Here is a 13,735-nt window from a genome sequence, read left to right as displayed (position 1 = left end):
TTTTTAATTGTAAATGATTAACATTCCTGGCCTGGGGACTGGGTACAGCTGGGACGTGAAGACAAGTGGTCTGTATGTATTTGTTTGCACTTTTCTAGAAGGAATATGATAAAGTATGACGTCTATTTTAAATACATGAACTCAAATTTTACATACCACCTTCAGAAGAACTTCAGCCGGGCTGAGTGGCTCAGACGGTTTAGGCGCTGGTCTTCTGACCCCAACTTGGCAGGTTCGAACCTGGCTCAGCCCGGTTGTCAGCTTCATGTCGGTAGATTTACTGGCACGTAAAAAAACACTCCTGTGGGACTAAATTCCGACACCTCGGCGTCTCCGAAAACCGTAAAAGTAATTAGCGGGACGTAAAAACAAATAACATTATTATTAAAACTGAACTTCCTTTACAACTTCTCTATTCGTACACTTAATTCTAAGAATAAATCCAAACACAAAAAATTAACATTTCCACAACATTTGCATCGTGTGGCATATCCTTTTGTCTTAATAGCTTCCTCACATCGTATCTGCATAGAAGAAACTAGTCTCTTGCATTGCTGTGGACTGATTTTCTTCCATTGTTCAGTAATAGTAATGAATCTTCGGAGCTTGTTGCAGTTTGCTTTACGTCGCACCAACACAGATAGGTCTTAAGGCGACGATGCGATAGGAAAGTTCTAGACGTGTGGAGGAAGGGGCCGTGGCTTCAATTAAGGTGGTACAGCCCCAGTATTTTCCTGGTGTTAAAATGGGAAACCACGGAAAACCAATCTTCAATTTGCCAGCCACACTTCACTCCTAAATCACTCATAGCAACCTTCAAATACAGTTAACAAACACACTCTACCCTAATTCCAAATATACACACAAACTCCACATTAAAGTCACTATTCATTTCAATTCATTTTAGCACCAATACCCAGCTTACTACTACTACTACTACTACTACTACTACTACTACTACTACTTGATTTTTTACTTCTCCTTACCATGCCTTCGTCACTTTTACCTTTCTTACCCCATAGTTCCTTTAGGCTCAAGCTTCTCCCTTTAGCCAAAGCACCTTTTACTTCTGCTTCTCCCCTGAAACCATAATTTTCACTTAGTTGATGACCACTTGCCACTTCTTGTGCCCCTCCCCCTCCCACCGTCTATTCCTGTGTCCTAATTTTTCTCTCGCACGTGGCTCTATCCTCAGTTGGTTTTCTGCTTCCTTTCATCCTTCTAAAACCGCTTCTAAGATATCTCTTCTGCTCGGTGCCCCTCTCTTGTTAATATGCTCATGATGTGAAATGCGCCGCTGTGCTGCGCACGTAGCGAACGATAAATGGGACACGGCGGTTGGCGAATGGCCCACTTCGTGCCGTGATTTCTCAGCCGACAGTCATTGTAGAACGTGTTGTCGTGTGCCACAGGACACGTGTATAGCTAAGAATGCCAGGCCGCCGTCAACGGAGGCATTTCCAGCAGACAGATGACTTTACGAGGGGTATGGTGATCGGGCTGAGAAGGGCAGGTTGGTCGCTTCGTCAAATCGCAGCCGATACCCATAGGGATGTGTCCACGGTGCAACGCCTGTGGCGAAGATGGTTGGCGCAGGGACATGTGGCACGTGCGAGGGGACCAGGCGCAGCCCGAGTGACGTCAGCACGCGAGGATCGGCGCATCCGCCGCCAAGCGGTGGCAGCCCCGCACGCCACGTCAACCGCCATTCTTCACCATGTGCAAGACACCCTGGCTGTTCCAATATCGACCAGAACAATTTCCCGTCGATTGGTTGAAGGAGGCCTGCACTCCCGGCGTCCGCTCATAAGACTACCATTGACTCCACAGCATAGACGTGCACGCCTGGCATGGTGCCGGGCTAGAGCGACTTGGATGAGGGAATGGCGGAACGTCGTGTTCTCCGATGAGTCACGCTTCTGTTCTGTCAGTGATAGTCACCGCAGACGACTGTGGCGTCGGCGTGGAGAAAGGTCAAATCCGGCAGTAACTGTGGAGCGCCCTACCGCTAGACAACGCGGCATCATGGTTTGGGGAGCTATTGCGTATGATTCCACGTCACCTCTAGTGCGTATTCAAGGCACGTTAAATGCCCACCGCTACGTGCAGCATGTGTTGCGGCCGATGGCACTCCCGTACCTTCAGGGGCTGCCCAGTGCTCTGTTTCAGCAGGATAATGCCCGCCCACACACTGCTCGCATTTCCCAACAGGCTCTACGAGGTGTACAGATGCTCCCGTGGCCAGCGTACTCTCCGGATCTCTCACCAATCGAACACGTGTGGGATCTCATTGGACGCCGTTTGCAAACTCTACCCGTACGGACGACCAACTGTGGCAAATGGTTGACAGAGAATGGAGAACCATCCCTCAGGACACCATCCGCACTCTTATTGACTCTGTACCTCGACGTGTTTCTGCGTGCATCGCCGCTCGCTGTGGTCCTACATCCTACTGAGTCGATGCCGTGCGCATTGTGTAACCTGCATATCGGTTTGAAATAAACATCAATTATTCGTCCTTGCCGTCTCTGTTTTTTCCCCAACTTTCATCCCTTTCGAACCACTCCTTCTTGGTGTTGCATTTGCTCTGTCAGTCAGTGTATATCATTTAGCGGACAGCGGAATTTTTGGCGGAATTCTCGATTTATTATAGCGGAATTTATTGTTTTATCCGTTTTCTTTTTAAATTTGTACTCTAGTCTGTCTCCGAGCTGTTCCGTATTTCTTGTCAGGAGCTGGCAGTCACGTCAGGAAAACATGTTATTTGGATTTGATGTTATGAGATCATGGTATCATAAATTTCTAATGCGTAGGGAAAGGTTACTTATCTCTTAGTTGACGAATGACGACAGATGATGAAACTGTGAGAGAGTAGCATTTATATTTACGCTATGAAGGAAGACCGTTTAATGAACTGGCCTGTTTTGTGTGTGGGCCTTGAGGTAGGAAATTCACCTAGTTCTCACCCGGCACTAAAACGCCTACAAGTTTTAGCTCGCCGGCCCACAGGCAGGGGATTAATCCCAGTGAAACTCACAGATCAGGTGAGTGCAGACATTTACTTTATTATTATTATTATTATTATTATTATTATTATTATTATTATTATTATTATTATTATTATTATTATTATTATTATTATTGTACCGAGCGGTACATCTCCACGCCGCTAGTTCAAATATTGCGCCAGTTGAAACTCGTCTACAGGAGAAAGCCTGAACTTTAACAAACTGTATTAACTCAACAGTTTCTCCGAAGATAGCTCTGCGTGAATTTTTATGTGTTTTTGTTTGCATTTGATCAAGAAGTGTGGACGTTCTCTACCAGATGTCTCTACTAAAAACTATGATTACGCGCTCTGGTGTTAAGGAATGTACTCTCCTGAAGAAATATTGTATTCCTAAGTTTTGTTTTTACTAAATTTTGTTCTGTGGTTTGTGGGTTGGCAACAGTTATCCTTTCTTTCCGCCTGTTTTGAATTTAACCAATCACTAATTTTTGTAATTAGTTTCTGACCAATAGTGTCTTTCTTTTTCGATGTTGATGTGTAACTTTTAGCTATCCAATAAAATTGAGGAGGTGTCTACTCATTCCTGAAAGGTCTCGAATTTTCCACGAGGGTATAAAAACTGCTGATTTTCTTGTCTCGGTGCCACTAGTATAACATCTAACTCAGTGTGTGAATATGTAGCAGGGGGCGGGAAGCGCCTCTTTCTTCAAGCAGCAGTTCTTCAACAAGGTAATTGCCTGTTAACATCTTTATTTTCTTGCTAGCTCAGCAGTTTAACTCTCGGAGAAGGTTCGAAACCTTTAATATGTAATCCATCTCCCTTAGAATGTAATTCTCTTTTTCTGTCTATGTAAAAACTACTATTTCTTGAACTGTAAAGCGGGGATAGAGAGTGCTTCACCCTCTCGAACTCCCCTTCATTTTGAAATGGAGGTGACTACGTTTTCATAACAGTCTTCTCTTCTTTAATGTAGTAAAGTTTTCTCATACGGGTCACCTCCCTAGCTTGGGATTAGCCCCTGTATTATCGGCCTAGCGCCACATAGGTTTTAAGACAACAACTTGTGTAGGAGTGCAAGTTATCGCCTCCATTCAATTTTGTATTTTGGGCCATTTATTTAACCCGTTTTGTTTTCCTTCCTGCGAAGGCCCAGTAGATTGGGTACGAGGTACCCCTGTACCATTATATGTGTGCCTTGAGGGCAATTAGAAGTGAAATTCGTTGTGGCCTTTGATAGGCTTGAAATTTGAGAGCAGGTCTGCTCTTTCTTAAATTTGATTTTTGTGTCGGCCTCCGGATCCCAAGATAGCGGGTTCAAACCCGGCAGAGGTAGTCGGATTTTTGAAGGGCGGAAAAAAGTCCATTCGACACTCCATGTCGTACGATGTCGGCATGTAAAAGATCTCTGGTGACACATTTGGTGTTTACCCGACAAAATTAATTAAATCTCAGCCATAGACGCCCAAGAGAGATCCGGTTTACTCGGTCTGCCATCTAGTGAGGGCCTAGAGTAAAACGGAACGTCGAAATTGACGAGCAGACAGCCAGATGGCGTCAAATTGAAATGTCTGCACACGGTAGCTGAGGCCATACGATTATTATTATTATTATTAGCGTGGTAATTGGGAGCAAGTGCTCCTTGGCATGATTGGGGTTTTCTGCCCCTTTGTTTGAACTTGGTACATTGGTAAAGTTGGGCTTATAGCTCAAGGATTGTGAGTGTGGGGCTCGAAGCCCAAATCTTGTAACGAACTGTAATTGTAATTTCTTAATTGTTGATCTGCTACTTGGTACCTGTTATACTTTGTTATTTGTTGATTTTAAAAAGAAAATATAACCTTTGTTAAAGTTTTAAATTAACTTTAATTTGGTAGTTGAGACCTATTCCAGCCCGCACCTTCTTTCACCTCTGCTGTTCCACAGATACCTCGGAACAATTATTATTATTACTATTATTATTATTGCTCATTTTATTGCTCATTATTTGATATAGGATTTCTTGGCGGAATTTTAGCGGATTTTTAGTAGTATTTAGCGTATTTTGAAAATATAAGTTGGCAACACTGATCGAGGAACTTCATAAGAGAGGTGGTTATCAGCCATATGAATTGGCCAGCTATTTACCGGGCATGAGTTGCGTTGTATAAGCATGGGATAAGTTAAAAACGTCTATTTTTGATCACCTCATAACCTCCATAGACATTCCCAGACCCCATTAGAGTTTCCCAGATGGAATGGGATCTCCTTCAGTTTTTTTTTCATTGGTTTAACATAGCACTAACACACCAAAGTTTTTTGGCGCCGGATGGTCGGGGACGGGCTAAGATTGAGAAGCAGTGGCCGTGGCCTTAATATCACTTAGGCCAGATACACGACAATTACGAGATGACTTCTTGAGTGCAACGACTGTCCTTATACTTGCACAAACTGTACGTAGGCCTAATTGACACCATACTGCCCAATTAAGGTCATTTCGACCGATTCGATGCAGCCAATTACGTATAGTTTGTGCAGTTCTGGATATTAAAAAGACGTGATGCGGAAATGGACAACCCCGGAAAACTATCTTCAGAGATGCCGACGGTGAGATTCAAACCCACCATCTCCCGAATCAAGCTCACAGCTACGCGACCTTAACCGCACGGTCCTGAAGGCGACTAATTTGCCATTTGTTTTACGTCACACCGTCACAGATAAGTCTTATGGCGACGAAGGGATAGGAAAGGCCTAGGAGTGTGAAGGAAGCGGCCGTGACCTTAATTAAGGTACAGCCCCAGCATTTTCCTGGTGTGAAAATGGAAAACCACGGAAAACCATTTTCAGGGCTGCCGACAGTGGAGCTCGAATCCACTATCTCCCGGATGCAAGCTCACAGCCGCGCGCCCCTAACCACACAGCCAACTCGCCCGGTGACTAATTTGGTAAGGCAAGAGGCAAACTTCACTTTAAAAAATACAAAAATATAATCTTTTCTTTATTACCGTTTTTTTTTTCTTTTTGTTTGCGTTAGATATTGAAGAAACCCATTTGAGTTTGTAAATGTTTCCATTTTCAAGTTGTGTGTATCTGTGATACAGTAAACAAAATTCTTTAACTTTATTATTGCATTGCATCCTGGATATTACACACTTTTTTTTGTGATGTACATAACCAACCTTCAATGGCAAACAAGTTAACTTCCAATTCGAGTTAAAACTTTGTATCCCCTCAGCTCTCACTGAGCTGTTACTAGTCGTGTCAAAGTTTGACATAGTGAGTAGCTTTTGATGGGATTCCCGAAGGTTTTGTTCCACTTTCCGAAGTCATAACAGCTCGTTAATAGACTAACTTCTTCTCTCTGTGTATTTTTTTTTTTGCTAGGGGCTTTACGTCGCACCGACACAGATAGGTCTTATGGCGACGATCTCTGTGTATTAGTTTGCTCTTAGGCCTAATTACATTTAAAGTTAAAATATTTAGGTACCTAAAAATAAGGCAGTTCTCTTTCAATCTTAGTCTGTTCTCCATCAATTTTGCTTTTAGACAGTAATCCAAAGGGTAAAACGACGTCTGCAAACAACATAATATGTAAATTCGTCATTGAAATACAGGGTTGAACAAATTGCTACTTTAAATCTGTAACTCCGCGATGTTCTGTTAAATTTAAAATAAAAAATGGACTACATTAATTTTATTCTAAATTTATCTGAAATACAGTTTCGGGGAACTGGGGTTGTATTTTGTTTCTGTGTTATACATTAATTTTATTTTAAATTGTTTATTTATTTATCTGAAATGCATGTGACCGAGATGATCCAGAATACTACAAGAAGTTCATAGATCAATAGCCTACAGCAGTTATGAATAAGGAAAATGTAACGATTTAAAAACGTTTGTGATTTTTGACACATTGAATGCGTCAACATCAGGATTAACGTAAATAATATCTCAGTAACCTGATTGATCCCTTTAATGCTGTGATGTCAAAGGCATCGACGACACCGTTACTGATTCTGAGTTTGTTGCAGAAATCGTGTCTCTGGCTCTGGACCTAAGTCCTACAACTTCAAGGTTCTTAAGGTGATATTTATTAAGATGCGAAATGCCCGGATACAGGTCTATTTATTATTTTTCTCTTTGTCAACCTAAACTGGCTGTCACATCAGTCTCAAATCCGACGGTTGCCTCGATTATATAATATCCATTTGTTGTTTTCTCGTCCAGCGAACATCATTACACTTGGCCGGATCTTTCATACTTGGTTGTGGTATACGAATACAATACTGCTTCACAGAAACGTTTAGCGCTTTGCCTATGCAGCCGGACTACAGTATTCAGTTAACCTATGGTCTTCATACTCGATTATGCAGGGCTCTAATTCGAACCTCAGCGCTTTGCCTATGCAGCCGGACTACAGTATTCAGTTAACCTATGGTCTTCATACTCGATTGTGCAGGGCTCTAATTCGAACCTCAGCCGTTCGGCTAGAGAGCTGGGAGCTAAGCTACTGGGCTAATCACATCCTCCCTCGTTGACATTTTGTTGTTAGGTTCAAATGAAAGATGGTGGTAGCTGAAAAAGAAAACAGCCTACCAAAGATATCGCCCCGGTGGCAGACTGAAAATGAGAATTTGAGATGTCAGGTGATATCTCTAGGTGACAATTGACGTCATTCATAGTCACGTGGCCGTCGGCAAGCTCCTGGCATCCCTGTTATGCAACGTGCCACCAGCTCTGACGTCACTACCCATTTGTCTCAATGAGCTTCTTACAACTTTCTAGAGAACAGTGGTAGTTTGATAAGGAGGAGACTAGACCGCTTGTTTGCAGGACATTGATGTAATTTTATTGTTCATCGACCTTTACCTTGTTGTATTGTGACGGGAAATAAGACATCCTTCAGTCTGGAAAGAATATGTATTCTTAGCAGTCACAAAGAATGTCAGATTGTTATTTATTTTGCTCCTTGTCTGACGTCCCACTAACACATCGGAGAATTTCGGCGACGGAAGAAAGGGTTGCCTGGTGTAAAAATGTGAACCATGGAAAACTATCTTCAGCGCTGCCGGCGGTGGGATTCGAACGCACTATCTGCCGAATGTAAGTTCATAGCTGAGTGACCCTAACCGCACGGCCAACTCGCTCGGTAACGAGTCAGAAGCTCCCCGTAGAACCTCACAGCATGTTACACTGTAGAGTGCAGTGCTCCCAAGCGAAGTCTTGCACCGGGTTCATTTTGTTAGACTCTTCCACTTTATCTTTCATATTCAGCGTCTGTAGGTTAACTCATGTTTTGTTATGGTTCTAATGGAATGAAATGTCGTATGGCTTTTAGTGCCGGGATATCCCAGGACGGGTTCGGCTCGCCAGGTGCCTGTAGGCGACCTGCGCGTCTTGATGAGGATGAAATGATGATGAAGACAACACATACGCCCAGTCCCCGTGCCATTGGAATTAACAATTAAGGTTAAAATCCCCGACCCGGCCGGGAATCGAACCCGGGACCCTCTGAACCGAAGGCCAGTACGCTGACCGTTCACCCAACGAGTCGGACATGGTTCTAATAATATTTGGCCTATGTGGCGAGGAAGTATTTCTCTTTCTCACCTCTCATATCTTTACCCGATACCTTCCTTCTTCAAGGATCGTACGCTTTCTTTATTCGGCCGAGTAGAGTGGCTCAGACGGTAGCACTGCCTTTCTGACCCCAAGTTCGTGGGTTCGTTCTTGCTGTGGCTGAATAAAATATTCCTACCGAAGTCGTACCAAATCTCAATCAGATCGGAGACTTGCAAAAGAAAGGGTTTCCTTGTAAGTTACTTTATGACCATAATTAAAAATTAACTAGTCGCGATAATAAAATACATAAAAGAAAATGATGAAGACAGACACAGTAACAAATGCACAAGCAGCGTGTCGCGAAGCGCGAAGTTCAGTAGTTTTGGTAGGTTTAACAGTTCCTTCAAACAGCTCATCCAGTGCAGTATGCAGGCTTCATCTAGCTCTCCGCAAACCAAAAGGTGTTCTGGATGCTACAGGTTTCTTCATGCACAAAACTCATCTATGGTTGAGATTGTTACTTATTTGATTAAAAAGCTTGTCAATGAAAAATGAATTTATCATCACTAGCTTGTAAGTAAATTCACATTATGTGCACTGTGCTCATTTACCCTAGATTTCATAGTAACCTTTTTTTTTTTTTTTTTTGGTCGTTGCAGGCTACTTCGTAACATGGAATGGGAGGGGGTCGACCCCCCGCACGTCCATGGCGCATTCCCTTCCCTGGGAGTGCAGACTACGGACTCCTACGAAGTCAGTAACGAGTGCCTTGGTATGTACAGTATGTAACGTATTTAGATGCCTAACATCGGACACTAATGATGATTCGTATATAAGTAAAACTCGGATTCTTGAACATTTTACCTCCTTCCAAAACCTTTCTCTCCCAAACTACACTGACAAGGAGGCATTCCCTACTCGTCACCACCGATTTCGCTCAAATTTATAGAACATGCAGGGCTTGGCTAGAAATGAAAGTACCGAAAGTGGGAACTCCAGATGGCCAAGCGTATAGAAAATAAAAATAAAAATAAAAATGTTGACGCGGCTCTCGCACCGTATAAGCCACTTACGTTAGTGCGCACGCCGAGCAGTAGTTGGCGTAGCGGAAAGAGCTTGGACTAGTAATTGGACGGCCGTGGGTTCGACTCCCCGTGTCGAGGATATTTTTCACAATTCTTATATTATTCATTTATTTTAATTAATTTAATTTATTTACTGTATATGCAAAAGGCATTTATGACGTCATTTTTTTTAATAAACGCACAATTGTAGAAAATTTGGAGTTGCGAAATTTCCCGACGTGTTCAAACAGAAATTCTTCTTTTTTTCTCCTTTATTGGCTATCTCCCCTCCTTGGGGAACGTGAACAGTCGTTTCGCTGTAAGATTCGTTTTCACCTGACAAGTGAAGGTTGCTCCTGGCGGCTGTACACAAACAATAGATTCTTGACGCAGGAAGAAAAAAGTCTGACAATGAAATCCCAATGTTTTACCTTTTCTATGCCTTTTGCGTATAAATAAATAAATAAATAAATAAATAGATAAATAAAATGAATTATTCACCTCTTTGCTTAATTGGAACATGAATAATATAAAAGTTGACAGAAAAAACAGTCTTCACACAGCGAGTCGAACCCACGACCATCGAATTACCTGCCCCAGCTCTTACCGCTATGCCAACTACTGCTTTATACGGTGCGAGAGCCGAGTCAACATTTATATTTTTATTTTATTTTCTATACGCTTGGCCATCTGGAGTTCCCACTTCAGGTACTTTCATTTCTAGCCAAGCCCTGCATGTTCTATAAATTTGAGCGAAATCGGTGGTGGTGATGAGTAGGGAACGCCCCCTTGTGAGACTCAAAAGAACAGGAAATGTTTAAACGTGTTATAGCAACCCTAGGAGGTAGGTAGCGCTGAATGACGTACACAACTCTCCATTTAATAATCGTGGAGCATAGAATGGTGTGCAAAATGTTCTTTGTAGACTAAGCATATTACAAGAATGGCAGTGTGGACTGTGGAGGCCGCGCGCAGAGAATTTCAGGGTCAGGGTAATTTCAATATCGAGCAGCATGACTGTGTTCTATCAGCGCATGCAATTTACACATGTCTAGTTTTTCACAACAATTTGACAACACCTGGTTCCGACAAGCCGGAGCAACGACACACACAGCTGTATGACAACTGTTCGGCAACAGTGCCATTTCAAGGAACGGGAACATTGCATGCCCCACCACCACGAAGACCAATAAATAGGAGTATATTTTAAAATCCTGCGATAACTTTTACTGTGCAGGATTGTAATAGTGACCGGCAAAAATTAATAGATCACTTGAATTTTCTAAGGAAAAAGCACGTTCATTTGTGAAACACTTGTTTTATTAATTACATTGATTATTTTCATGAAAAATGTATGTAAGTTACTAAGGATAGCAATAACAGGCAGATAACATTACTTAATATTTTTTCATTACAATCATTTTAAATAATAAAACAAATGTTTCACAATTTCACATATTTTTTCCTTTGAAAATTCAAGTGATCCATTAATTTTGCCGGTCAGTGTAGTTTGTCGGCAAGAGGAAAACTTGAAGAAAATTATTATTCAGGGAGAAGTTTGAAGGGCGAAGATCTCGTAGAAGATGCTCAATGCGATGGATAGACCAAATGAAAAAAATAATTAACAGAACGGAAGATCAATCAAGCCAGGAAGTAAAAGATTGGATCCAATGGAGGAAACTAGTTAAACACATCACGTAATAGGTTGCCAACTTTCATCATTGACCAAACGGAGGTAATGATGAGAATATATGCTTGACAATTGGAATGTATCACCGGACCAATTCAAAACTGCAAAACACAGAACATACTTCACAGAGCAGTAGTCCGAGCCGTTGACTGAATGGTCACCGTACTGGCCTTCGGTTCAAGGGTCCCGGCTTAGGATTCCCGGCCGGGCGGGGATTTTAACCTTCATTGGTTAATTCCAATGGCCCGGGGGCTGGGTGTTTGTGCTCTCCCCAACATCCCTGAAACTCACACACCACTCTTAACACTATGCTCCATCACAATAACACGCAGTTACCTACACATAGCAGATGCCGCCCACCCTCACCGGAGGGTCTGCCTTACAATGGCTGCACTCGGCTAGAAATAGCCACACGAAATTATTATTATTATTATTATTATTATTATTATTATTATTATTATTATTATTATTATTATTATTGTTACATACCAGTAAACTGCTTGTTGTATTTCTTAATTCTCAAAAATTATATTATACAATATGGATTTGCACAGCATGCATTTTATTTTACTCATATTTGATAATCGACATTTCTAAGGTATCCTGAAATGCTTAGTTGGGTACTGGTACTGACACCGGCAACATTCTCTTCTCTTAAATACCTTCCTTTTAAATACCCTTATTTTGAACTGTTAAGCTTGGTTGCAAAATATCCTTGCTATTCAAAGAAGCACATGATAGTTTAAATGGAAATTTGACTTTGATTTTGTGCTTGCAGATCCTTAGCTTAATAATTACTGAATTTCCTTTTGCAGACACCTTGAACGAAATCTTAGATAAACTGTCTTTGGAGGATCGAACTCTACGAACTTACCGAAGAGCACTGGGGTATTCCCAGATCGTAAAGAAGGTACGCATTTCAGAATCCTTGTTAAAGTACCGGCGTGGAAAGTATTTGTGGTGATATTGCATATCTATGTAAATCTAATTGTGATGCCTTTCCTGTTTGTAGGAAATACTCCCTCTGATGATCAACGTAAAAAATGAATTTCAAATAACTGATACAGCTGTGAGGTAAGAAGATTATCATGTTGTTGTTGTTGTTGCTACTTCATCCCCTTGCCTCCAGACCCTTCTCAGGACAATAGTAAAAGATCTCAGCGATACTATCTTGTTAACAACACGATTTGCAGTGGCTCAGACGGTTGAGGCTCTGGCCTTCTGATCCCAACTTGGCAGGTTTGCTCCTGGCTCAGTCCGGCGTTATTTGAAGGTGCTCAAATACGTTAGTCTCGTGTCGGTAGATTTACTGGCATGTAAAAGAACTCCTGCGGGAAAAATTTCGGCATCTTAGCGTCTCCGAAAATCTTCAATAAGTAGTTAGTGGGACGTAAAAACAATAAGATTATTAGACGCTGGAGTGTTCGAACTTCGTCCTGCAGAAATTTTGTACCAGAGTAGAATAGTGATGATTTCTAGAGAACGACTGGACTGGATCCGAGACGTTTGAGAAATACGGGCGCTGGTTATGTTGTTGCTGCTGCTGTTGAGTAATCGGTGTCCATAGACTGGTTTGACGCAGCACCCCATGCCACCATATCCTGTGCTAACCTTTTCATTTCTATATAACTACTACATAAATTTGCAGACTAAGTACAAGGGAAGAAAAGAAGAGGCCAGCCTAGGAAAAAAAAATGGAATTCAGAAGTTACGTGACGATAAAAAGAGCGGCGCAAGATAGAAACGAATGGTTGCCTTTAAGAAATGAATGATTTAATAACTACTAAGTACCGGGCGAGTTGGCCGTGCGCGTAGAGGCGCGCGGCTGTGAGCTTGCATCCGGGAGATAGTAGGTTCGAATCCCACTATCGGCAGCCCTGAAAATGGTTTTCCGTGGTTTCCCATTTTCACACCAGGCAAATGCTGGGGCTGTACCTTACTTAAGGCCACGGCCGCTTCCTTCCAACTCCTAGTCCTTTCCTATCCCATCGTCGCCATAAGACCTATCTGTGTCGGTGCGACGTAAAGCCCCTAGCAAAAAAAACAAAAAAACTACTAAGTCCTATATCTACGTTCATCTCTTTGTCATATTCATACCTTGGTCTGCCCCTACCGTTCTTACCATCTACACTTCCCTCAAAAAGTAACTGAACAAGTCCTGGGCGATTTTTCTGGTCTCATTTCAAAAAAATTGTTCTCCTCTCACCATTTCGATTCAATCTCTCTTCATTCGTGATTCGGTCTACTCATCTAACCGTCAGCATTCTTCTGTAACACCACGTTTCAAGACTTCTATCCTCTTTCTTTCTGATTTTTTTACTGTCCATATTTCACTGCCATACAGTCCGACTCGTTGGCTGAACGGTCAGCGTAACTGGCCTTCGGTTCAGAGGGTCCCAGGTTCGATTCCCGGCTGGGTCGGGGATTTTAAC

The 13,735-nt window shown here is 42.3% G+C and overlaps 1 protein-coding gene across 2 annotated transcripts in view; it reads left to right on the top strand.

The window, feature by feature from the left end:
* Nucleotides 1-13,735, top strand: part of tim (timeless) — a 275,654-nt gene that overhangs the window by 128,672 nt on the left and 133,247 nt on the right. For both annotated transcript variants that reach the window (XM_067151261.2, XM_068228504.1), the window contains exons 3-5: nucleotides 9,209-9,321; nucleotides 12,119-12,213; nucleotides 12,316-12,377. In XM_067151261.2, coding sequence (XP_067007362.2) covers nucleotides 9,222-9,321; nucleotides 12,119-12,213; nucleotides 12,316-12,377 — 257 coding nt within the window. In that variant the 5' untranslated portion in view covers nucleotides 9,209-9,221. The remainder of the gene's footprint in view (nucleotides 1-9,208; nucleotides 9,322-12,118; nucleotides 12,214-12,315; nucleotides 12,378-13,735) is intronic.

Source organism: Anabrus simplex, chromosome 7, assembly GCF_040414725.1.
Source record: "Anabrus simplex isolate iqAnaSimp1 chromosome 7, ASM4041472v1, whole genome shotgun sequence".
Classification (NCBI taxonomy): domain Eukaryota; kingdom Metazoa; phylum Arthropoda; class Insecta; order Orthoptera; family Tettigoniidae; genus Anabrus; species Anabrus simplex.
The sequence above is the reverse complement of the archived record's forward strand: the minus strand, read 5'-3'. Positions and strand labels throughout refer to the sequence as shown.